The sequence below is a fragment of the Schistocerca cancellata genome, chromosome 4 (genome assembly GCF_023864275.1).
Source record: "Schistocerca cancellata isolate TAMUIC-IGC-003103 chromosome 4, iqSchCanc2.1, whole genome shotgun sequence".
NCBI classification, from domain to species: Eukaryota; Metazoa; Arthropoda; class Insecta; order Orthoptera; family Acrididae; genus Schistocerca; species Schistocerca cancellata.
The window spans coordinates 688,620,732-688,647,993 of NC_064629.1; the positions used below are offsets into that span (position 1 = coordinate 688,620,732).

A 27,262-nucleotide genomic window follows, 5' to 3' on the forward strand; every position below is an offset into this window, starting at 1 on the left:
AAATCTACTCTGTAGGAATCAGCATGGGTTTCGAAAAAGACGGTCATGTGAAACCCAGCTCACGCTATTCGTCCACGAGACTCAGAGGGCCATAGACACGGGTTCACAGGTAGATGCCGTGTTTCTTGACTTCCGCAAGGCGTTCGATACAGTTCCCCACAGTCGTTTAATGAACAAAGTAAGAGCATACGGACTATCAGACCAATTGTGTGATTGGAATGAGGAGTTCCTAGATAACAGGACGCAGCATGTCATTCTCAATGGAGAGAAGTCTTCCGAAGTAAGAATGATTTCAGGTGTGCCGCAGGGGAGTGTCGTAGGACCGTTGCTATTCACAATATACATAAATGACCTGGTGGATGACATCAGAAGTTCACTGAGGCTTTTTGCAGATGATGCTGTGGTGTATCGAGAGATTGTAACAATGGAAAATTGTACTGAAATGCAGGAGGATCTGCAGCGAATTGACGCATGGTGCAGGGAATGGCAATTGAATCTCAATGTAGACAAGTGTAATGTGCTGCGAACACACAGAAAGATAGATCCTTTATCATTTAGCTACAAAATAGCAGGTCAGCAACTGGAAGCAGTTAATACCATAAATTATCTGGGAGTACGCATTAGGAGTGATTTAAAATGGAATGATCATATAATGTTGATCGTCGGTAAAGCAGATGCCAGACTGAGATTCATTGGAAGAATCCTAAGGAAATGCAATCCGAAAACAAAGGAAGTAGGTTACAGTACGCTTGTTCGCCCACTGCTTGAATACTGCTCAGCAGTGTGGGATCCGTACCAGATATGGTTGATAGAAGATATAGAGAAGATCCAATGAAGAGCAGCGCGCTTCGTTACAGGATCATTTAGTAATCGCGAAAGCGTTACGGAGATGATAGATAAACTCCAGTGGAAGACTCTAGAGGAGAGACGCTCAGTAGCTCGGTACGGGCTTTTGTCAAAGTTTCGAGAACTTACCTTCACCGAAGAGTCAAGCAGTATATTGCTCCCTCCTACGTATATCTCGCGAAGAGACCATGAGGATAAAATCAGAGAGATTAGAGCCCACACAGAGGCATACCGACAATCCTTCTTTCCACGAACAATACGAGACTGGAATAGAAGGGAGAACCGATAGAGGTACTCAAGGTACCCTCCGCCACACACCGTCAGGTGGCTTGCGGAGTATGGATGTAGATGTAGATGTAGATTTCTGTATCTTTCCAGTCAACGAACTCATTCTTCCGCAGTAGGGATCTTCATGGTCTTTAAAGGCCTGCGATCCACCGAGTTAATCTGCTCGATCGATGGTGCCTAATAACAGTCATTGCTGCCGGCCGGGGTGGCCAAGCGGTTAAAGGCGCTACGGTCTGGAACCGCGTGACCGCTACGGTCGCAGGTTCGAATCCTGCCTCGGGCATGGATGTTTGTGATGTCCTTAGGTTAGTTAGGTTTAATTAGTTCTAAGTTCTAGGGGACTGATGACCTTAGAAGTTAAGTCCCATAGTGCTCAGAGCCATTTGAACAGTCATTGCTATTTGTATTGCTCTGGCAACATCCTGTGCATTTGTGTCTGTGTTATGAGCAAGCACATAGTTTCCAGGCGGAGAAATATGTCTTTCACATGGATAAAGTTGGCCTTTCCCAAGTCAAATTGTATTTCTAACTTTATAATCAGTTCACTACACTCATTTCTGCGACAACTCACAGTGAAAAACTGAACTGTAGTCACTTCTAGTGATACCACTCTTTGCTCCCCTTTTTTAAATCATTTTATCCTTTCGTTCTTATACTTCTGCGACACCTGTGCTAGATCGGGTATCCGCTTCGCCTTCTTATGAAGGCGGATTTCCAACAAGACTGGTAGATGATTTTGAATAATAGTAAATGTATTGTAGCATCCGTAAACAAGGGAAACGATCCTACACTGATTTATTACGCGATGAGATATTAGAGTCGATCGCAACGACTACGTATTTCGATATCATCGTTCGCAACACCGTTAGAGGGATCGATCACTAAAATTGTTGTATGGAAAGCAGCTGCCAGACTGAGATGATCTTGAAGAACTATTAAACAGCGTAATCCATTTACGATGGGGGATTTTTGTAAAACTCTTGTCGGTCCCTCAACAGAAGCAAATGCGCAGTTGATTCCTTCAACAAGGCTAAGATCGATTTATTTCCCCAACCTTCTACATATGAAGCTTATGGCCCTCCTGCATCGTCTCTAATTATTTATTTGTCGACATATCTTAAACTGTAAACTGTCTTCTTTTTTTCATTCAGTATATTTATACATATTGTTACCAAGAAAGGTTAAGCAAATGAGAGAGGGTCCCAATATGAGCTGCGTAATTCTCACGACTGTGGGTAGTTAGATCATACGTGTTACAGATATACTCCATAAATTATTTAATTATTTGTCTATATTTCACCTAGCAGGACCTCCTTAGTAAGTTAACATTACAATATGTGTAGCATATGAGCAGTACACAATATTAGTATTATTAATACCAATAGACGAATTATTCATTGTAATATGAATACTGTGTGATCAGTACATAATAACAATAATAATAATAGTAATTATACAGTAATGAATATATGATACTTTATTTCAGATTGTCAGTCTACTTAATGCTGTGTTAAGTAATTTCCGTGTTACGTCTTTTCAAATGTGAGCAATGACACCTAACAGAAATGTATGGCAGGAGTACAAACAAAATGAAATCTGGAAGAGAAGTAGACAGGACTAGAGAAGAACAAAAAAATAATATGGTAAGATGAACAGATTAGATGAAAGGAAACAGAAATAGATTGAGACGAGAAAAGGATGCCTAACGTTAACAACGGCTGAATTACTGCTGGGAGAGTCCGCGGCTCGTGGTCTTGCGGTAGCGTTCTCGCTTCCCACGCACGGGGTCCCGGGTTCGATTCCCGGCGGGGTCAGGGATTTTCTCTGCCTCGAGATGACTGGGTGTTGTGGCGTTAAAGCACTCGTGGAGCGGCGGCCGAACCGCCCCGCGAGGGGTCTCCCGGTCGCCAATGCCATACGCTCATTATCATTACTGCTGGGAGACACTAAAACATACATTGAACATCACGAAAAGGACAGGTCTTAAAGTTACGAGGTCTCACCTACTTTCTCATCCACACTACAGTAAAATCAAGAATTTAGAACTAAGAAAGAGCCATACAAGGAGAACCCATTCCTGAACAGCATTCTCATGTCACAAAGGGAGGAGGAGAAGGAGGGATGGTACTCAAACTGGTACACTCGGTATCGTCTGTCACATACCTCACGTTCGGCTGCGAAGCACAAGTGAAAATGTGGATGTATTGCTAGTCGTCATGTGTATACCATTGATTAGACTACTATGACAAACATATACCAGAAAGCAACATTTTACAGCCAGTTCTGTTTCGTGATACATAGCATTAACATCACAGAATCGCTGATAGTTCGTTAAGAAATGGGATGTTAACTCGGTTTTAACAACGGCTAGGGACAGAATCTATCGTGGACTTGCGAAAGGGATCGTCTTAGAACATGCCTCGATTGATTTAGGGTTACCAAAACCGGAAGGGCTGACTTACGATTTGAACCTAGTAGCTCCCCTATCCTGCCACTGCAGAACCTCTTTCGAGATAAAATGTAAAATTTATGGAATGTTCAAAATATCCGTAAGAGTTTTAAGTCGTACGACTTCGTTTTGTTATAATAATTTCATTTTAATTGTAATGAAATGCATTTTGAGGAAAGTCTTGCCTGTCTGATTGCAGGTTCCGGTCGCAACATTCGGCAGCTGCCTTGCGTGAGCAGGCGCACGGGAGAGACGGGCACGTGCATGTTTGCGTACTCTTGCCTCAAGGCGAACGGTACGCACCTGGGCACGTGCATCGACCGCTTCTACTTCGGCAGCTGCTGCCGCCTGGACGGCGACCTGCCGCCGTCGGTACTGTACCGGCCCACCACCACCGAGCCTCCGGCCGCCACCACCACCACCACTCTTGCCACCGAAGGAGTCGCGGCATCGGCCGCGTCTGCCATCACCACAACCGACGCCACGAGGGGAACGACGACGACGACGACGGCAGCGGCGACGACGTCCAAACCCACATCTGTGACCACCGAGAGGACACAGACGACGACGACGCCGAGGAAGCCGACGAAGCCGACGAGTAGCAGACCGACGGTCAAACCGAAGCCTTCTGGCAGCACGACAGCGCGGCCACCCACCAAAAAGCCCACCAGGAAGCCTCCCGTCTTTAAGCCGACTTCCGCCAAGCCGACGACTCCGACCGCGACGAAACCGGCGGTATCGGTCAAACCGTCACAGTCGTCCACTGGGCCCTACACAAAGCCGACTACCAAGCCCACTACTAAACCAACTGGTAAACCCACTACCAAGCCAACCACTAGGCCAAGTACTAGGCCAACAACCAGGCCAACTTCCAAGCCGACCCCCAGGCCATCCACGAAGCCCACTAACAAGCCGGCCACTGAGCCGTCTCCCAAACCGGTCACCAAACCGGCCACCACGTATGCTACGACGAGTGCGGCCAGCGAGCAGCCTACGACGAGCAGCCAAGTCCCTCAAACGACGACAACGGTCTCTCCCACTTCAGCGTCGCCAACTATGACGAATGCGACGGAGTCTGTGCCAAGTTCGACCTTGGCGGCCAGCGGTGTGACGACGCAGCAGACGGTGTGGAGCGCGTCCCAGGGCTCTGAGAGAAATGCAACCACCCCCTCGCCTGCCACCGCATCCTCTGGCAGCGTTTCCCTGGTTACCTGGACCCTCGTAGAGACAGCAGGTTCACCGTCGCCTGGTGAGTTCAACAATTCAATAGAATGAGAATTTCCACTCTGCAGCGGTGTGTGCGCTGATATGAAACTTCCTGGCAGATTAAAACTGTGTGCCGGACCGAGACTCGAACTCGGGACCTTTGCCTTTCGCGGGAAAGTGTGAGGACGGGGCGTGGGTCGTGCTTGGGTAGCTCAGTTGGTAGAGCACTTGCCCGCGAAAGGCAAAGGTCCCGAGTTCGAGTCTCGGTCCGGCACACAGTTTTAATCTGCCAGGAAGTTTCAACAACTCAATAAATAACAGCGAACTTTATAATATGGGCATCCGCAGCTGAAGGTATGCATTGTTGAAAAATACACTGATGACCCAAAACATTATAATCGCTTGCTTCATAGCTTGTTTGTCCGTCTTTTGAACGAAATACATCACTGATTCTGCGTATCAGGTATCCGACAGTTTGTTGGTATGTTTTTGGAGGTGTGCGCGTTTAGATGTCTATGCACGTCATGTAATGTTGAAGGCTATATAATAAGGACAAATTAAGTGGCTAAAGGGAACGAATACATTCGCACACTTACAAGGTGTTCCCATTCTCTTACGGTTTGGTTGCTAAATGTTGTTGTGCAAACATAAATACACGTTAGCTCATTGGTTCAAATGGTTCTGAGCACTATGGGACTTAACATCTATGGTCATCAGTCCCCTAGAACTTAGAACTACTTAAACCTAACTAACCTAAGGACAGCACACAACACCCAGCCATCACGAGGCAGAGAAAATCCCTGACCCCGCCGGGAATCGAACCCGGGAACCCGGGCGTGGGAAGCGAGAACGCTACCGCACGACCACGAGATGCGGGCTACACGTTAGCGTTTACAAAGGTTTTAAAATCAATTGAACTGTAACGTTTCATTTTGCCTAAACAAAAATAAAGTTACCCGTGTTATGTAAATTCAAGAATAAAACGCTATTTCAAGTCGGCCTGAGTGGCCAAGCGCTTCTAGGCGCTCCAGTCTGGAACCGCGCGACCGCTACGGTCGCAGGTTCGAATCCTGCCTCTGGCATGCATGTGTGTGATGTCCTTAGGTTAGTTAGGTTTAAGTAGTTCTAAGTTCTAGGGGACTGATGACCTCAGAAGTTAAGTCCCGTACTGCTCAGTGCCAGAGCTATTTCAAGTGAGCAATGTAAGTTTTAACGGATCTATCGATGAAGAACTAAACAGGAAGGCGAGATCGGCTCACAATCTGTGATTTCGTTGTCAAGCGCTCGGTTTGCTATATCCAACAGACAGATCACATATAAATCCACAAAATGTGTCATAATGCATCGTGGACAAATCAAATGAGGCAAAAAGTTTTTATGGTGCTGCAGAAATTCAGCAGAGTATATTAGGCTACGTGGGATGCAAATCGTTGACAAATCTATTATTTAATAGACTGAATTTATATAGAGACTTAGTGTGTCTCATCAAATCCATGACATTTCACTGCTGTTCACTGAATTGCATCATGTAAACTTATGAAAGTTTGCAGTCTTTGATTACAGCAGTATGTTGAACTACTATTGATTTTACGCTTGGATCTGGCGGAACAATTTTCAGTTGGTTCGAAAGTATACGATTACTTCTTAGGCCGTAGAACCCGTACCAGTGTTTAATACTGTACTTATTTTGATGCGTTAATAAATAATTAATATATTGATATATAATTAATATATTTCTAGGATTTTGTACCTATAATGAGAAATTAACATCACTGAATCAGTTTTCTAATCTTAGTTACAAATTTATGTTACCACAAGAAGTTATACTTGTGGAACAATGATGCCAAAAGGTCCATATGTAACTATACTTTGACCCGATATACGTTCTGAAGCGAGACAAAGTCAGCTGGGGGAGTCCTGTTAATGTGACCATATTTATTTTGCATGCCAAAAATGAGCAACTACTAGAGATTAGGTTCTACTGACGCAATGTATCTACAGTTACTTGTGTTTCACGTAAAAATTCATTCGGTCCGTGACCCACGTACGCAGCTTGTGAGCTTATTGGCAGAAAGATTGCTCCCCCCAAATAAGCAAAATATATAAGTGTAAGAATACTTTTCACGGTCACGGAAGCTGTACCAACACAAACAACCAATGGGAAGTGGCAGCTAAGGAAATGGCACTATCATTATAACCGTGTGACGTACACCAACTGCACCTTCTTTTCTTTTTCCTGGTCTTTATCCCTTATCTATACGAGGCTTGTTAATTATTGCATTTCGCAATGTTAGTGGCCGAGGGTGGCCGGATCCTTTCATGTCGTCACCTCCCATGTGAAAGTATGCGGACGTTTTCTAAATGTTTGCGAATCGTGCAACTGAGGCGGGACGCAGACACCACCTGCCGGATGTGGGAACGGCCTAAAAACCACACCCAAGTCGGACGACACATCGGCCCTCGTCGTTAAATCCGTAGCCGGCTCACCTCCCCCAATCCTGGAAGCGGCGTGCTAACTAACGTGAGTGAGAGTAATAGCTAACACCAGCAGCAATGTTATTTCTTTGAAGAGGTCTGAATTTAAACTTAAAATCATTCCGCATTCATACATTCATGAAAAAAAGTTGTTTTAATTTGTTTCCCGTCAGCTGAACACCTTCACTTTTTTAGTTCTCAATAGAACAATCCAGGAATTATTATGTTTCCGTTTTAGAAGATCAAAATGGTTTGGTTGGACAGACGTTTGCTATTCATTATTCATGTGAACGGCAATCATTTTAATAAAGAACATCCACATTTTACACCCTTCTAAAAAAGACAAGGACTTGACGATGATGAAGACAAATGAACGTGAAAGGTGTTATTATGCGGCAGCAGCAGCGCAGGAGGCGTGTGAGGAAGTGGAGAGCAACGCGTGAGGGGCTTTCCGAGATTGGCGTTCTGCTGTAACTGTTCTGGCCGGCTGGGAAATGGGACGCAGCCGTAGACGGGGTACCGTTCCCAGCCTCCTGACTCACCGCCCGTAATCCGCCTTCCGTTCCGCGCATGAACCGCGTACAGTCTGATTGCTTTCCGCACCGGAAACAGAAGCAACGAAATTTTAGTGTCTACTCATTCAGTCAACTCGTGGATGGAGAACTTCCGTTACTAACGGAAACGTCACAGGCACACGGGATACAATCTACTGAAGGAGAAAATCGCAACACCAAGTAGGAGTTGAGCGAAGTAAACGAAAGTTGGTAGGCGTGTTTCTACATCTGAAAGGTGATGTCTACTCATAAGAGTGGCGCTAGTAGCGCCACTATGAGGATTCAAATCAGGTTTGCTTTAAATACTGCTGTAACGATAGCATAAGTTATCTTTGAGATTGGAAGTCGTGAGTAGATGTTAGTCAAGAATGCCTTTAAGGCGACGAAGACTCCATTATCAGCACCTCACTGAGTTTGAACGAGGTCGTGCAATAGGCTACGAGAAGCTGAATGTTCCTTCTGCGATACTGCAGGGAGACTTGGCAGGAATCTAGCCACTGTACATGACTGCTGGCAGAGATGGTCACGAGGAAGTACGGTCAAAAGAAGATCTGGTTCCGGACGGTCACCCCAAATCACAGCAATTTCTGACTTCAGTGGTGTCCAGCGATAACGCATTGAGGGGGAGGATGGAGGTGTGTCGTGTTTTTTTTATGAAGGCGGTTGTTGCCTCGGTGCCAGTGATGGCTGTGTGTCGGTTACACAGAGGCCAGTTGAGCGCCTGAAACCAACCTGTCTGCGTGGTAGACACGCTGGACCTACACTTACAAGGGGAGGCCACGACGTTTGGAACGCGGATTTACTGCAAACTTCGTACACTCGTAGTACTCCACGAGGACAACAAAATGTGTAAGCAGTAGCGCGTACTTCTCAAGCGTTATTGAGAAAATCGCAAGATAATTCCTGTCGTCAAATATATACCTGTGCGTGGCTATTTTTACCATGAAGCGGCGGCAGCCGAGTCGTCAGCGTTCAAGGCCCGTAATCAGTGGATCGGGTCCCGTTCGTCTGTTTTTTTTATTTCAACACAGTCATTTTCTGTACTATTTATATAACAATTGATATAATGAGGAAAATACGTGTAATCGGATGAATTTTTATTAAATTTACAATGTTATTTGGTAGTCTACTAATTTTTATTATCACAAATAATGTAATATTCATAACTATCGACTAGTAAACGACCAAACGCATAAAGTGATACTGAAAATGTATGCTTGTCCGTGATTTGAGAAATCCCTTATACCTGGAAGGAGCCCGAAACGACTTGTTACCTCCTAGTTTTGACCGGCACAGACGGCTTTCGAAAGATGTGCAATTAATCGTCGCTTTCGACATTACGAGTACAAGTTGCAGGATGGTATTTTTCGTAAAAACATGGAAAACAAAGTTAAACGGCACCAGCTGCGTTGAATAAATGCTATGTTTCCACATACGCAAGGTCTTTTGACGTTTTCCGTGGAAAAACAAATCTCGTTAACATTTTCAAAAACCTCTCTTTCAGACGATAATTTGGAAGCAAACCATGCATAACGCAGTATTTCCTTAAAAGTCGGCGCTGATAGTTGGTTATGCAGTATCGAGTGTATTTTAATAGCGTCTTCCGAGAAGCAATTTCTCGTTCTCTTTCGATTAAATACGAACAGTTTTGAAGACAGGGACAAGCATACATTTTCAGTATCACTTCATGCGGTTGGTCGTTTACTAGTCGATAGTTATGAATATTATATTATTTGTAATAATAAAAAGTAGTAGACTGCCAAATAAATTTAATAAAAGTTCATCCGATTACACGTATTTTTCCCATCATATCAATTGTAATATAAATAGTATAGAAAATGACTGTGTTGAAAATTAAAAAAAAACTGACGAACGGAACTCGATCCAGCGGCTTAAACGCCAGCCACTTTTTTTTTTTAAAAAAAAAGATGTTCTACATTGTTCGTTGAATTTGTTCAGAGCGGTCGTCCGATGACATCCGTTCGCTCAGTTTTTATTTATTTATTTATTTATTTTTATTAGAAAGGGTAGCTAACGCTCTGACCGAACACGCTGAGCTACCGTGCCGGCACCACTGGGCTGCAGCCGCTTCATGGTAAAAATAGCCACGCACAGGTATATATTTGACGACTGAAATTATCTTGCGATTTTCTCAGTAACGCTTGAGAAGTACGCGCTACTGCTTACACATTTTGTTGTCCTCGTGGGGTACTACGAGTGTACGAAGTTAACAGTAAATCCGCGTTCCAAACGTTCTGGCCTCCACTTGTTAGAGCTACGGTCTGGGGTGCGATTTCGTATGACAGCAGGAGTACTCTCGTGGTTATCCCACGCACCCTGATTGACTGGCTGCAAACTTGTATGTCAGTCTAGAGATTCGACCTGTTGTGCCGCCATTCATGAACTGCATGCCAGGGGGGCTTTCCAAAAGGATAACATACTGCTGTTGTAACCCAACAAGTTCTACAGAGTGTAGACATGTTGCCTTGGCCTTCACGCTCACCAGATATGTCTCCAATCTAGCACATATGGAACATCATCGGATGACAGCTCCACCGTCATACACAAAAAGCATTAACCGCCCCTCTGTTGACCGACCAGGTGCAACAAGCGTACTCTCCATCCCACAAACTGACATCCGGCGTCTGTACAACACAATGCATGAACGTTTGCATGCTAGTCTTCAACATTCTGGTGGTTACACCGGTTATTAACGTACTAGCATTCCACGGAGAAGAAATAAAAACTTCGAGGTTCGCCGATGACATTGTAATTCTGTCAGAGACAGCAAAGGACTTGGAAGAGCAATTGAACGGAATGGACAGTGTCTTGAAAGGAGGATATAAGATGAACATCAACAAAAGCAAAATGAGGATAATGGAATGTAGTCGAAGTAAGTCGGGTGATGCTGAGGGAATTAGATTAGGAAATGAGGCACTTAAAGTAGTAAAGGAGTTTTGCTATTTGGGGAGCAAAATAACTGATGATGGTCGAAGTAGAGAGGATATAAAATGTAGACTGTCAATGGCAAGGAAAGCGTTTCTGAAGAAGAGAAATTGGTTAACATCGAGTATAGATTTAAGTGTCAGGAAGTCGTTTCTGAAAGTATTTGTATGGAGTGTAGCCATGTATGGAAGTGAAACATGGACGATAAATAGTTTGGACAAGAAGAGAATAGAAGCTTTCGAAATGTGGTGCTACAGAAGAATGCTGAAGATTAGATCACATAACTAATGAGGAGGTATTGAATAGAATTGTGGAGAAGAGGGAGTTTGTGGCACAACTTGACAAGAAGAAGAGACCGGTTGGTAGGACATGTTCTGAGACATCAAGGGATCACAAATTAAGCATTGGAGGGCAGCGTGGAGGGTAAAAATCGTAGAGGGAGACCAAGAGATGAATACACTAAGCAGATTCAGAAGGATGTAGGCTGCAGTAAGTACTGGGAGATGAAGAAGCTTGCACAGGATAGAGTAGCATGGAGAGCTGCATCAAACCAGTCTCAGGACTGAAGGCCACAATAACAACAGCATTCCACATTTGCAATGGCTTATCTCGCGATCATATTAACCTATCATCTTGCAATGTTTATCATTGAAGTATGATACCTAGACAAATCTATTCCCGAAATTTCATTACTCTATATTAATTACTTTTTAATGATGCGATTTTTTTCCGTCAGTATATTAGCCAGCCTCCAGGAAACATGTCGCTAATACTGCGTAACAACGTCTCTAGCGTTGATAATGGTCTCATTTCACCGAGGAAGATTCTGAATGGATGCCACATACAGCTGAAACCACTCATTGATGATTAGGTCTCGTAGAGCTACCGTTCAGCGAGGATTTTGACTGTCACGTTTAACACACTGTTCCAAATAGTCCAAGAAACCATCTACAGGATTAAGATGGGCTGATTTAGCGGGCAAATCGAAGTTCCACTAGGCTGGTTGAGTGTTCGTCAAACCGAGCACGTATGTGAGTAGCCATACGAACATTGTAAGACGGGAATATCCTCAACAAACTCATCACGCAGATGTACAAGAAATAGCAAATAGAACGTTGAAATAGACATAACGGTTCATGTTCACGGTTTTCTGAACAAGTCATGGTACGAAAAACACGAGCAAAACAACACAGAACTACATCAGATATGAACTAAACCCATATTGACGCATTGCACATTTGAAAAGAGGCAAAATCGCGACTTATTTGACCACAGTAGGCGCCACTACTCACAAGGGGACCATCAGTACTGACCCAATGAATTCTTTTAGAAGACAGGTTAAGAAAAAGCAAACCTGCGTTTATAGCGTTTGTAGACTTAAAGGACACTTTTGACTATGTTGACTGGAATATTCTCTTGTATTTCTGAAGGTAACAGGGGTAAAAAACAGGGAGCGAAACGCTATTCACAACTTGTACAGAAACCAGACGGCAGTAACAAGAGTCGCAGGACATGGAAATGAAGCCACAATTGAGAAGGGAATGAGACAGGGTTGTAGCCTATACCTGATGTTATTAATTCTGTACTTTGAACAAGCAGTAAAGAACACCAAGGAGAAAGGTGGAAAGGGAATTCAAATTCACAGAGATAAAATAAATAAATGTAAGGTCTGCCAATGAAGTTGTACTTCTGTCAGAGATGGCAAAGAATTCAGAAAATTGGAAATTTGTGGTAAGGACTATGGGTCCAAACTGCTGAGATCATTGGTCCCTAGGTTTACACATTACTTAACCTAACTTAAACTAACTTACGCTAAGGACAACACACACACCCATGCCCGAGGGAGGACTAGAACCTCCGACGGGGGGAGCCAAATAATTCAGAAGTTGAGCTGAATTAAATGGGTCCTGTCTTGAAAAGAGATTGTAAAATGAACATCGACAAAAGTAAAAAAAAGGGTAACGGAATGTAATCGAATTAAATCATGCGATGCTGAGTGAATCAGATTAGCAAATGAGAATCTACGAGCAGTAGATGACTTTTGCAATTTGGGCTGTAGGATAACTGATGATTGTCAAATCAGAGGGAATATTAAATGTAGATTAACAACACCAAGGAAAGTGTATATTTAAAAACAAATATTCATTAACTGTTGTTGTTGTGGTCTTCAGTCCTGAGACTGGTTTGATGCAGCTCTCCATGCTACCCTATCGAGTGCAAGCTTCTTCATCTCCCAGTATCTACTGCAACCTACATCCTTCTGAATCTGCTTAGTGTATTCATCTCTTGGTCTCCCTCTACGATTTTTACCCTCCACACTGCCCTCCAATGCTAAATTTGTGATCCCTTGATGCCTCAACACATGTCCTACCAACCGATCCCTTCTTCTAGTCAAGTTGTGCCACAAACTTCTCTTCTCCCCAATCCTATTCAATACCTCCTCATTAGTTACTTGATCTACCCACCTTATCTTCAGCATTCTTCTGTAGCACCACATTTCGAAAGCTTCTATTCTCTTCTTGTCCAAACTAGTTATCGTTGTTCATTAACATCAAATATAAATTTAAATGTTACCAAGGTTTTTCTGAAGATATTTGTCTGGAGTGTAGCCTTGTGTGGAAGTGAAATGCGGACAGTAAACAGTTCAGACAAAAAAAAGAGAGCAGAAGCTTTTGAAATGTGATGCTACAGAAGAATGCTGAAGGTTATATGGGTAGATCGAATAGGACTAAAAGAAGGGTTCAGTTGCCGGGACACACTCTAAAGCACCAAGGAAATGTCAGATTAGTAATATAAGGAAGTGTGGGTGGTAAAAATTATGGAGGAAACCCAAGACTTGAGTATAGCAAGCAGGTTCAGATGGATGTATGGGTAGGTTGCGGTAATAATGCACAGACGAAGAGACTTACAGAGAATAGACTAGCATGGAGAGCTGTATCTAACCAGTCTTTGGAATGAAGACCACATCAACAATAGCGTTAGGTCGGTTGCAGTCTCCTACCTAAAGATGGCGGTTTGTTTGAGCGGAACAACGCGCAGGTCTGAGCGAGAGGGAAGAACAGTGCCACCTGCCACCCCGGCAGGACAGGCGCGTTTTTTACCTGCCAGACACAAAGAATCTAACGGGTACAGCGGTCATTCCCCTTCGTTGGGCTGCCCCTGCCCTCTTCTCCCGAGAGTAAACTAAAGTCTACTCATCCTTGGCGCGTAATTGGGAGGGGGGGGGGGCGAGGTCATAAACATCTTCACCACAATTTTTCTGTAGAAGTGTTTATATTTTTACATAAACCAATTTCCAAATTTGACAGCGAACTTTTGGAGAATAAAGTAGTATGAAAACCAAGAGACCCGAAAACGTCAAGGAATTCTAGAAGTTACAAACTAGGTGTAACGCAGCATACTTTTCAGTAGCTTGCGTGACGGCTTGCTCTTGTGGATGGGCTTGCAGTCTGACCGGGAACGTTCCTGTCAGTTAAAGGCGCCCATTCACGGACTGGCCTACCCGCTATCAACAACGAACACCACAGGGTTCATGAGTCCATTGCTGGAACCGCAAAATCACAGGAATTTAGGTAAAGCAAGACAGAAAGGAAAAGACATTCAGAGGAAAAAAAGAAAAGAATAAGAAGGAAAATTCATTTCCGTAACGTAGGCGAAAATGACCGAATGAAACAACATGACCCTTATTTATTGGCTTGTATAGCTATGGCTTGCAGACCGATGTTCACAACTATAGTGCTTCGTGAAATACTGGTAATTGTAAGTATACGCTTTGATTTGATATTCTGTATGTTGTGGTATTATCAAAGTTGTTAAAGATTGTTGCTATTAAAATTCTTAAATGAACTGTGTAACACGTGTGCTTCTCAAATTTTTGGCGGTATTTTTTTCAATGACTATACCTTTCCGAATTGCGATTTATTGGACGATTTGCTAGAGCAGTGTAATATTCAGTCATGCAAACAAATTATAATTGTTACATCAAAATATTTATCTTCACGTATTCAAAAATTTATTAGTGTTATGGTAAAAAATTATGTATTTCATTATTATTATTAAAATCGCACACATCTGCGCCACATCACAAAATGACTTGGTGGCAAGTTATACACGGTGTTACAAAAAGGTACGGCCAAACTGTCAGGAAACATTCCTCACACACAACGAAAGAAAATATGTTATGTGGACATGTGTCCGGAAACGCTTACTTTCCATGTTGGAGCTCATTTTATTACTTCTCTTCAAATCACATTAATCATGGAATGGAAACACACAGCAACAGAACGTACCAGCGTGACTTCAAACACTTTGTTACAGGAAATGTTCAAAATGTCCTCCGTTAGCGAGGATACATGCATCCAACCTCCGTCGCATGGAATACCTGATGCGCTGATGCAGCCCTGGAGAATGGCGTATTGTGTCACAGCCGTCCACAATACGAGCACGAAGAGTCTCTACATTTCGTACCGGGGTTGCGTAGACAAGAGATTTCAAATGCCCCCATAAATGAAAGTCAAGAGGGTTGAGGTCAGGAGAGCGTGGAGGCCATGGAATTGGTCCGCCTCTACCAATCCATCGGTCACCGAATCTGTTGTTGATAAGCGTACGAACACTTCGACTGAAATGTGCAGGAGCTCCATCGCGCATGAACCACATGTTGTGTCGTACTTGTAAAGACACATGTTCTAGTTGCACAGGTAGAGTATCCCATATGAAATCATGATAACGTGCTCCATTGAGCGCAGGTGGAAGAACATGGGGCCAAATCAAGACATCACCAACAATGCCTGCCCAAACGTTCACAGAAAATCTGTGTTGATGACGTGATTGCACAATTGCGTGCGGATTCTCGTCAGCCCACACATGTTGATTGTGAAAATTTACAATTTGATCACGTTGGAATGAAGCCTCATCCGTAAAGAGAACATTTGCACTGACATGAGGATTGACACATTGTTGGATGAACCATTCGCAGAAGTGTACACGTGGAGGCCAATCAGCTGCTGATAGTGCCTGCACACGCTGTACATGGTACGGAAACAACTGGTTCTCCCGTAGCACTCTCCATACAATGACGTGGTCAACGTTACCTTGTACAGCAGCAACTTCTCTGACGCTGACATTAGGGTTATCGTCAACTGCACGAAGAATTACCTCGTCCATTGCAGGTGTCCTCGTCGTTCTAGGTCTTCCCCAGTCGCGAGTCGTAGGCTGGAATGTTCCGTGCGCCCTAAGACGCCGATCAATTGCTTCGAACGTCTTCCTGTCTGGACACCTTCGTTCTGGTCATCTGTCACGATACAAACGTACCGTGCCACGGCTATTGCCTCGTGCTAATCCATGCATCAAATGGGCATCTGCCAACTCCGCATTTGTAAACATTGCACTGACTGCAAAACCACGTTCGTGATCAACACTAACCTGTTGATGCTACGTACTGTGCTTGATGCTAGTACTGTAGAGCAATGAGTCGCATGTCAAAACAAGCACCGAAGTCACCATTACCTTCCTTCAAATGGGCCAACTGGCGGTGAATCGAGGAAGTACAGTACATACTGACGAAACTAAAATGAGCTCTAACATGGAAATTAAGCGTTTCCGGACACATGTCCACATAAGATCTTTTCTTTATTTGTGTGTGAGGAACGTTTCCTGAAAGTTTGGCCGTACCTTTTTGTAACGCCCTGTATTTGGTAGATGGGGGCGGGAGGAAGACGGAGACAGCAACAAGACGTGCACCTCCCTCAGTCACCCCCCCCCTCCCCCTCCTCAAAAACGATTCTGGATCCACGTCTGGCACTTGAACACCAGAACTGAAAAAAGGAAATTACATTATTCATCTGTCTCTGCAACTGAGAGATGAGCATATGTGACACATTACAGTCAATTGGGGCACCAGATTCTGTTACCAGTACTGCCAAACATCTTTCTCGATGACAAGGTCGGAGCGAGTTCACTTTGCTTCGTGAAGACATCTGAGATGCTATTTGAAAGAGTCGTCATATATTTGCATGCAAAGACTGATGATAACGTCCAGGAGACTGGGAGAATGAAGTGCTAACCACACATTCTTACGTACACAGTGAGAAAAGTAAAATCTGCGCGAAAAATATTCTATGCACCTGAAGATAGATAACCCCACTTACATCACCTGTCCCAGTTGCAGATGACGTAAGTTGGGTTGCGTATCTTCAGGTGTACGAAATATTTTCAACGCCAGCTTCATTTTGCCGACCTTGTATTCACCGGTAATGCTTTCGTGCCCAAACTATGAAAAACTGTACTGAAAGGTTTAATATCTGGGGAGAATATCAGCAAAGCAATCAATAACAAAATAGTACATCGTACTACACATAGTTTTCTATTTATGTCCAAAATAGAAGGTGGATCATCGTCTCTGATTGAGTTACCTACTTATTGCGTTATTAATATGAGTTTACAATATCTAAAACAATACGAAACCAGATTGTAAACATCAAAATACTCACAACAATGTCCTCTCACGTCAGTAGGGCCTGTAAACTCTTGTGACGAAATGAACAACACAATGGTATGACGGCTGTCGTTTACTGGTCTCTGTGGGCAGAGATGTAGGAATATTTAGCCAAAGAGTTTCCTGTACAACAGCAGAGGTACACAAACGTCTCGAGAGGGCGCCAATGCATGAATTCAACTCCATGCTGTGACATGGTTCTAGAAACTGGACGAGACTTTTAAGTTCATCAGGAAGAAAAGGGTTAATTCCCATGAAGCATAACATGGCACAGCGGTCGAATGGTAGTGGGTGGCCCCCTAAGCCAGGTCATGGAGTTTACTTAGTTGTATACACCATGCATTACATGGTCTGTTATTTCTTTCTTCCACTCAGTATTGCAGAGAACGCTGCAACGAATTGTCTGGGTAGATTACCGCCATTTGGAGAATGGATTCTCAAAACCAGTTATATCATTATAAGGAGTAATTGTCTTAACTAAATAAAAAATCCGAGTACGTCGTAAGGGCACAAAGGCCTGATTTCAAAATCTGACGCTGACGCACAGTTTTAAAGTATGGCGGGTTTTCATGTCGATGGAGTGTTCTTCGAACAAAACATGCTCTGTAAGTGTGTTATGGAAGTACCAGAGCTGCGTGAAGTAAATCAACCAATAGAGATAGGATTAAACACCACGCGGGCCGGAGTGGCCGAGCGGTTCTAGGCGCTACAGTCTGGAGCCGCGCGACCGCTACGTTCGCAGGTTCGAATTCTAACCTCGGGCATGGATGTGTGTGATGTCCTTAGGTTAGTTAGGTTTAAGTACACTCCTGGAAATGGAAAAAAGAACACATTGACACCGGTGTGTCAGACCCACCATACTTGCTCCGGACACTGCGAGATCACACGCACGGCACAGCGGACACACCAGGAACCGCGGTGTTGGCCGTCGAATGGCGCTAGCTGCGCAGCATTTGTGCACCGCCGCCGTCAGTGTCAGCCAGTTTGCCGTGGCATACGGAGCTCCATCGCAGTCTTTAACACTGGTAGCATGCCGCGACAGCGTGGACGTGAACCGTATGTGCAGTTGACGGACTTTGAGCGAGGGCGTATAGTGGGCATGCGGGAGGCCGGGTGGACGTACCGCCGAATTGCTCAACACGTGGGGCGTGAGGTCTCCACAGTACATCGATGTTGTCGCCAGTGGTCGGCGGAAGGTGCACGTGCCCGTCGACCTGGGACCGGACCGCAGCGACGCACGGATGCACGCCAAGACCGTAGGATCCTACGCAGTGCCGTAGGGGACCGCACCGCCACTTCCCAGCAAATTAGGGACACTGTTGCTCCTGGGGTATCGGCGAGGACCATCGCAACCGTCTCCATGAAGCTGGGCTACGGTCCCGCACACCGTTAGGCCGTCTTCCGCTCACGCCCCAACATCGTGCAGCCCGCCTCCAGTGGTGTCGCGACAGGCGTGAATGGAGGGACGAATGGAGACGTGTCGTCTTCAGCGATGAGAGTCGCTTCTGCCTTGGTGCCAAGGATGGTCATATGCGTGTTTGGCGCCGTGCAGGTGAGCGCCACAATCAGGACTGCATACGACCGAGGCACACAGGGCCAACACCCGGCATCATGGTGTGGGGAGCGATCTCCTACACTGGCCGTACACCACTGGTGATCGTCGAGGGGACACTGAATAGTGCACGGTACATCCAAACCGTCATCGACCCCATCGTTCTACCATTCCTAGACCGGCAAGGGAACTTGTTGTTCCAACAGGACAATGCACGTCCGCATGTATCCCGTGCCACCCAACGTGCTCTAGAAGGTGTAAGTCAACTACCCTGGCCAGCAAGATTTCCGGATCTGTCCCCCGTTGAGCATGTTCGGGACTGGATGAAGCGTCGTCTCACGCGGTCTGCACGTCCAGCACGAACGCTGGTCCAACTGAGGCGCCAGGTGGAAATGGCATGGCAAGCCGTTCCACAGGACTACATCCAGCATCTCTACGATCGTCTCCATGGGAGAATAGCAGCCTGCATTGCTGCGAAAGGTGGATATACACTGTACTAGTGCCGACATTGTGCATGCTCTGTTGCCTGTGTCTATGTGCCTGTGGTTCTGTCAGTGTGATCATGTGATGTATCTGACCCCAGGAATGTGTCAATAAAGTCTCCCCTTCCTGGGACAATGAATTCGCGGTGTTCTTATTTCAATTTCCAGGAGTGTAGTTCTAAGTTCTAGGGACTGATGACCTCAGAAGTTAAGTCCCATAGTGCTCAGAGCCATTTAAACCATTTTTTAAACACCACGGTACTTGAAAAAGAGAGGCGTTGTCGTACGTGGCAAGTCTTATGTTCCTCCGACCTAAGAACCAACCTTCTCATCCAGTTGTAGCAGCAACTGCAGTTTAACGTGGAATTCGAGTAGCAAGTCGGAATTTTTCGCACATATGCACACAACATAAGCAGAGGTGAAAGTCACGTTTAATGACTAAAAAAATCACAGTATCAACTAGGTGTAGAATTTTGTCAGCAAAATGGTTTCTACAATACGAACGTAAGAGTCCACAAAAATGTCGCATCAACTATCCATACATACTTTAAGCGAAAATATATTTTTAAGAAAATCGCATTATATAATTGTATAATTCTGTTTGTTGACTCTACATGTTTGAAGTATTAACTACTCTTTGAAACCGTAGCATATGTTGAAACATAATTAAATTTCAGTGTTTTATTGCCGTTACAAGGATGTGCTTTTACCTGTTAAGAAAATACAGTGGGACATACACTCGTGAAATATACACTGAAGTTTCAAGTCATCAGATAACTCCTAAATCGTGTCGGATCTCCTTTTTCCCAGTGTAGTGCAGTAACTCGACGTCGCATGGACTCAACAAGTCGCTGGAAGTCCCCTGCAGAAATACTGAGCCACGCTGCCTCTACAGCCCTCCATAATTGCGAAGGTGTTACCTGTATAGGATTATGTGCACGAACTGACCTCTCGATTATGTCCCATAAATGTTCGATGGGATTCATGTCAGGCGATCTGGGAGGGCGAATCATTCGCTCGAATTGTCCGGAATGTTCTTCAAACCAGTCGCGAACAATTGTGGCCCGGTGACGTGGTACATCGTCATCCATAAAAATTCCATTGTCGTTTGGGGACATGAAGTCCGTGAATGGCTGCAGATGGTCTCTAAGTAGCCGAACATAAACATTTCCGGTCGGTTCAGTTGGACCAGAAGGCCCAGTCCATTCCACGTAGACACAGCCCACACCATTATCGAGACACCACCAGTTTGCACAGTACCTCATTGACAACTTGGGTCCGTGGCTTCGTGGGGCCTGCGCAACACTCGAACCCTACCATCAGCTCTTACCAACTGAAATCGGGACTCATCTGACCAGGCCACGGTTTTCCAGTCCTCTGGGCTCAAACCGATATGCTCACGAACCCAGGAGAGGCGCTGCAGGCGATGCCGTGCTGTTAACAAAGGCACTCACGTCGGCCGTCTGCTTCCGTAGGCCACTGACGTCAAATTTCGCTGCACGGCGATACGTTCGTCGCACGTTGCACACTTTCTTCGGTTATTTCATGGAGTTTGCTTGTCTATTAGCACTAATAACTCTACGCGAACGCCGCTGCTCTCGGTTGTTAAGTGAAGGCCATTGGCCACTGGGTCGACACTGGACTCGCATTCGGGAGGACGACGGTTCAATCCCGCGTCCGGCCATCCTGATTTAGGTTTTCCGTGATTTCCCTAAATCGCCCCAGGCAAATGCCGGCATGGTTCCTTTGAAAGGGCACGGCCGACTTCCTTCCCTGTCCTTCCCTAATCCGATGAGACTGATGACCTCGCTGTCTGATCTTCTCCCCGAAACAACCCAACCCACTGCGTCGTCGATGGTGTGAGGTAATGCCTGAAATTTGGTATTCTCGGCACACTCTTGACACTGTGGACATCGGAATGCTGAATTACCTAACGATTTCCGAAATGAAGTGTCCCATGCGTCTAGCTCCAACTGTCATTCCGCGCTCAAAGTCTGTTAATTTCCGCCGTGCGGCTATAATCACACCGGAAACCTTTTCACACGGATCAGCTAAGTGCAAATGACAGTTCCACCAACGCACTGCCCTTTTATACCTTGTGTACGCGATATTAACGCCATCTGTACATGTGCATATCGCTATACCATGACTTTTGTCACCTTAGTGTATTGGGCGTTATTTCCATGTGAGTGAAATAATTTGTAATGCCTTACCAATGCTTCTGGTCAGCATTTCGTAAACAGAGAATGGAGGCTTGTCGCTTGCAACATATGTAAACAGTAATATTATTGCCAAATGATGATGCCATCACTCAATACATATCGATGACGCAAATACATAACAATACTACAACTTCTGGAACAACAATTGTAATCATGTGTCATCAATTCCCAATGGAAAGCTGCTGCAGTTGCCACCGCTTCTAACTAAATGAGTTCTGTAGGCTCATATAAGTGCACAATGTTAAAAAAAAAATGGTTCACATGGCTCTGAGCACTATGGGACTCAACTTCTGAGGTCATTAGTCCCCTAGGACTTAGAACTAGTTAAACCTAACTAACCTAAGGACATCACACACATCCATGCCCGAGGCAGGATTCGAACCTGCGACCGTAGCGGTCTCGCGGTTCCAGACTGCAGCGCCTAGAACCGCACGGCCACTTCGGCCGGCCCACAATGTTCAATTTGATGTACCGAAAATGATACTCATTAAAATTTTCATTCAAATGTTGACGAGTGGGTCAGTACTCAAGGCCCTTGAAAGCAATAAAACGATACATACCTTTTGTAACCTACAATTGCTTTTGGTTGAGAATAAACATTTTTGTTGCTGAAATATTAATGATAATATCCGTGTATCGTCTTTTCATTTGCGTTTCTACTTTGCTACTGCACATTCCGGAGTACAACATCATCATTGTGACTGCAAGATGCCAGTAACACGTATCAGAGAATTTTGCTGTTATATGAATTTCAGATGTGTAAAAAGCTGCCAATCATTTTACGAATGTGTAAGTGGATACAAGAATGTAAACAACGTGTGAAAATTAGTTTAACTTCATTCATCATAATCGATGTTTTTTAAATGCCTGCAACTGTGTCATTCATGATTTAAATAATAAAACGCTGCCTCACTCGGGCTTTTTTTTTTCATGCATAGCACGACACATGAAAATATTTACATCGGTATTTTATCTTATGTTTGCGTGTGTGTGTGTGTTTTTCTGCTTCTCTGCTGGGCATCAGAAGCAGAACAAATCACACTCAAACATAAGATAAAATACCACTATAAATATTTGCGCTTGTTAATGAGAGTTAATTCTCGAAACGTGTCGTGCTATGTATGAAAATAACGTAACTTGCGCGTTATTTTATTATTTACATCATGAAACTTAGTTTATTGTGATTTAATAACAGAAATCAGCAAAATTCTTAGATACGTGTAGTGCCTTTTTGACATCACAATGGAGCTCCCGGTCTATCGACTGAGGCCCTGATGAAGAAGCATATACACTACTGAAAAGACAGTAGACGGAATTTTAAGCTCTGTTCCCACGATTGCACCAAGTAATAATGAAACTAAAGAGGAGCCGCCTTTTTCAAGAACACAGTTTTTGTTTTGTTTACTATCCAGGCATGTTTCACCGCAGCTGTGACTTCCTCTGTGAGTTGTTTTCCTTGTATTCCTTTTTTTTAAAACCCACAATCGAAGTGAGATGTTCTTGAGAATGCGTGAGTCACTGCACACGGCTTAAAAGGCGCTCCAGCGTGAATCACGGCGAAAGCAGGTCGACGAGTACCCCGGCCTTGGGTGGCATCCACGTGGACGGAGGCCCGCCTTCAGGAAGCCGTCTCTCCAACGGCATGCCGGGAGCAGCGCACTCAGCCGGAAGCCGACTCGGCTCACCTGGCGAGGGCATGAACCCGCTCACTACACGGCCGGACTTAGCACCTGCATATCACTACGCTGAAAGTGTGCTGCGCGAAGTTTTGTGATAACTGATCTGTGAATATAATATTGGAAAACAATGTCGAATAAAATCCTGCAACACAGTATTTACAGTTTATTATTTAACTGTATGACTAACAGCACAATTTATAATTAAATGAGAATTGGAAAGAATTTAAATCTTCAATATATTCAATTCGGTTAGTTGACATCGTTATAACTATTAATTTAAAAAAATTTGAACTCATGTTCGTGCAAAAATTTGCTTTTCAAATTTGAAAATAGCGTATTATAAGTATAAACAAGCATGTTTGTTACACAAATGCAAGATGACATGAGGAATGTAACAACCAAGCAGATTTTACTTATATTTAAATTATATGCAATACTTGCCCAAACAATCAGCCTCTGCCCACATAATACAAAGGGGGAGAGGGGTACTTAATGCCCACCTTTTGAAATACTTTGGTCTAGTCAGTTGCTTCATATTTCCAAATTTTGAAAAAAAACGATGTCTTTAATAAATTCTTGTACTTGAGTCCACAAATGTTTTTAGTTTTTCCAGTTATATCTTAACCAAAAAGTTTAATTATTTGTAGCATATGTCAGTTTTGCCCAGTGAATGTCATATTCAACATTTTCAGGTTCAGGACCCTGCTTGCCCATCAATATCTCTTCAACAAGTATGTTCTAAGTAAATATAAACACCATTTAACGAAATTTTAATTAAAAAAAAACTTCAGAGTGCGAATGAGGAATCGCACCCTTGGTAGTACAAGGTATTGAAAGTGCGTTGATACCGCTGAGAGTGTGCTAAGAGGTATTTTCATCTTTTAGGCTCTACTAAAATATCAGCGCCTCTTTAAAAAGTATATTGTTAATATAAGTCAACAATAAATAACGAATATTTTTAAAAAAATTTAGGGTGGGCGTAAAAACTTCTTCCCCCCCATTGGTTATGCGCGTTATGGAAAACATATTGGTACTGCTTAAGTTAAAACGAAAGTTTCGAATAACGTTACTGGCTATCTGGTTTAAACCTAAACTTAAAATATTTTCATAACTTGCTTGTCCAATACCACTTTCAATACTGATCGAAGTCTGAAATTCCCACTAAAACCCCTAATATGGGGTGCGTCCACCCTTCACCATTATGATGGGTTGAACACTGCTGGGGCCACTTTCTGTGACGTGTCTGAATTATGGGAGAAATGGCAGCCCATTTTTCCTCCTGAGCTGTAACCAGGGAACGTAATGGTGATGGACACTCTCCGGACAGAACTTGCCGTTAACCCCACTTTTCACGAGCCTACGGTTTTAAAAATTATAACAATAAAAATATAGTGTCTTAATGTAATAATAATAACAATAATTGGTTTACATGATTGCTTAGTACATCTATTGAGCATAACTTCAAAGGAACTGAAACAAAGACAAAAACAGTATTTGAACACAATTCATCCAAAAATGTAAGACCCACATTTGTCATGTGATTGATTTAAGGACCGTAATATTAACAGACTCTCAAAACACAGTCATTTCCAGCTATATTCGGGAAGTCAGACTTTCTGGTTCTTCTTTTTTCGTTGGGGAGTGTCTTTTCCTCGGTCTCTTCGTTGTGAACACATAAACCGTGTCAGAATTGTCAGTGACAGCAGTCACACTCAGCCTGTGAATGTTCCTCTTTACTTGACTGGAATGTTGCAGTGAAACCTCAAGTCTGTCCATGTGGGTTGGGCCTCAAGCAAACAATTGTAAAGTAACGTGCGATAAACGTAGCTTTCTATAGGTACTTGGCATTTTGAAGGCTCGAAGTTTCTATATTATTTTATTCTCCGATCTGTAGCTGACAAATTTGGAAATTAATATACGTAAAAATATAAACAGTTTTAGTAAAATGATTTCTTCGTTGGTTCCGCACCTTGACACTGCATCTTGATCACTAGTCCGAAGAACGTGAACACCAGGAAGTTGGTCCACCTCTCCCCATACGACTATCACTGAACCTGTTAGTTGCAAGCCAATCGGCATTAACACTGATGTTAGGAATTCAGTCGTGAAGGGAGTAATGTTTCTCCACATGACGATGAATGTGATACTCCCAACAAATATTTATTTCTGTCATTAGTCCTACATATTTAAAATCTTGACTTCGCTGATGAGTTGAGATGAAATTTTACTTTAAAGCAGGTTCTGTGTCAGAAGCTGTGCACACTTTTCTCTTCAATTAAGTAACAGTCCGTCCACATCTTTCATACAGGTGCTTGTATTGTCTGCAAATGTATATATATATATATATATATATATATATATATATATATATGAAGTCATTAATACATATTAACAGAAACTGTGAACCTAGAACAGAACTCTGTCGCGCACGTTGCTTCACAGCATCCCAGGGTTTCGTGGGCAGTTCAAACTAATTTAGACATCACGTTCATATAAACAGCAACTTGCAATTTTTATACATTGTGGTGCACATCTGTATACAAACTCAAAAATTACATTTATAATGATTAGAAAATAAGATAAATGAGACTGTAGGGCAATCGTCAAGCGTGAATGGCGTTTGTCAACATCTCAAATAAGGACTTAGGGCTTCGAATCTGCTGTGAACAAGTCCATCTCACTATGGAATTGAAGACAAATTATGTGCAAGCGACTGGTTACAACCGAATTTGGCCACGGTGACATGATACCGATTGGTGCGGCGCAGCTAGCGCCACATGTCCCGGAGTTCGTGCAAGCAGCATGCCTCGTCCTCAAGGAGAGCAGGCATGTTAGTAGAGCGATTTGAAATTTCCGTGGAACTTTTTCTAGAATTAACTGCAGACTTCGGAATAGTCGAACAAGGCGGAATCAGTGTAATAAGCCTCTCTCACCGTGTATGGTTCCTTCCACAACCTCGTCTAAGCCCCTCCACACTGTCTCCACAGTGCAGTGGCATCGTTTCTTCGTGACTGATCGTGAAATATTCTTCTCCCTCCAGTCGTGGATGAAATAAGTGATGTCTTCTTCATCTAAGGTTTTTTCGTCGTTACTCTTTCTTGCCACTGTCGTTCTGCCAACATCAGCTGCAGACAGACAAAAGACCGCATTGTGTGAGTGGACTTGATATGTGACCACATCGAGCATTTTTCAAGAAACAGTTTCTTCTCATTGTCCACTAGCTAGCTTGCATCAAAAGGTTCAAATGCTTGCTGGTGGCCATTCTCTGAGAATGGCTAAGATAATGCCCGCGGTTGTGATCCCAGACGATGGTGTTTTGTTTACGTCCTTGTAAAGCAACATCTGGTCCCTAGCAGAATCTCATCTGCTCCACAGAGTTAGCTCCACTGGCTGGTTTGGATGTGTGTTTGTGGTTTAATTGCAGCACGATTTGGCGGTGACTTCTGTACTCAACTGGAAGTGTTATGGGTAATGATGTAGTGTCCCATGACGATACAATCCATTAAAAAGTGTGTGTGTTTGTACCAGCAGCGAGCCAGGCAGGTCCTGACGAGGCGACGACGAGTGCGGGCTGGGTGGAGGTGTCGCTGTCGCAGCCTGAGGCGAGCACCACCTCCAGCACTGCCACCACCACCACCACCAGCACCGCCACCACCACAACCACCAGCGCCAGCACCACTGCGGCACCAGATACGCTCGCCACCACCACAACCCCCACTTCCACCTCTGCATCCACCTCTTCTACCTCTACCCCCAGCACAAGCACAACCACCACCACCACCACCACCACCACCACCACTACACCCAGCACCACCATCCCGACCACAATGCCAGCTGCCCCTACTGTGACCACTCCAGGTATTTTAAACACAGCACATATGTTATTTCGTGATTTTCAGTTTTAACCAATTGTCTGATTTACTTGCTTTTTCCCTATGTTTTTCATACATGTTTCTCCTTCAGTCCATTAAAAAATATTTCCCAGCACTTCTTCCATCTACATCGACTGCATTTTACAGATGTCTTTCTATCACAAATATCAATTTTCTGATTTGCCACTCATGATTAAG

The 27,262-nt window shown here is 44.0% G+C and overlaps 1 protein-coding gene across 2 annotated transcripts in view; it reads left to right on the forward strand.

The window, feature by feature from the left end:
* The window catches only part of LOC126183516 (serine proteinase stubble-like), a 225,804-nt gene that overhangs the window by 158,915 nt on the left and 39,627 nt on the right, over window positions 1-27,262 (forward strand). Inside the window, exons 3-4 of one of the 2 annotated variants that reach the window (XM_049925571.1) lie at window positions 3,783-4,832; window positions 26,721-27,050. In XM_049925571.1, coding sequence (XP_049781528.1) covers window positions 3,783-4,832; window positions 26,721-27,050 — 1,380 coding nt within the window. The remainder of the gene's footprint in view (window positions 1-3,782; window positions 4,833-26,720; window positions 27,051-27,262) is intronic. The other variant, XM_049925572.1, reaches the window with a different exon arrangement.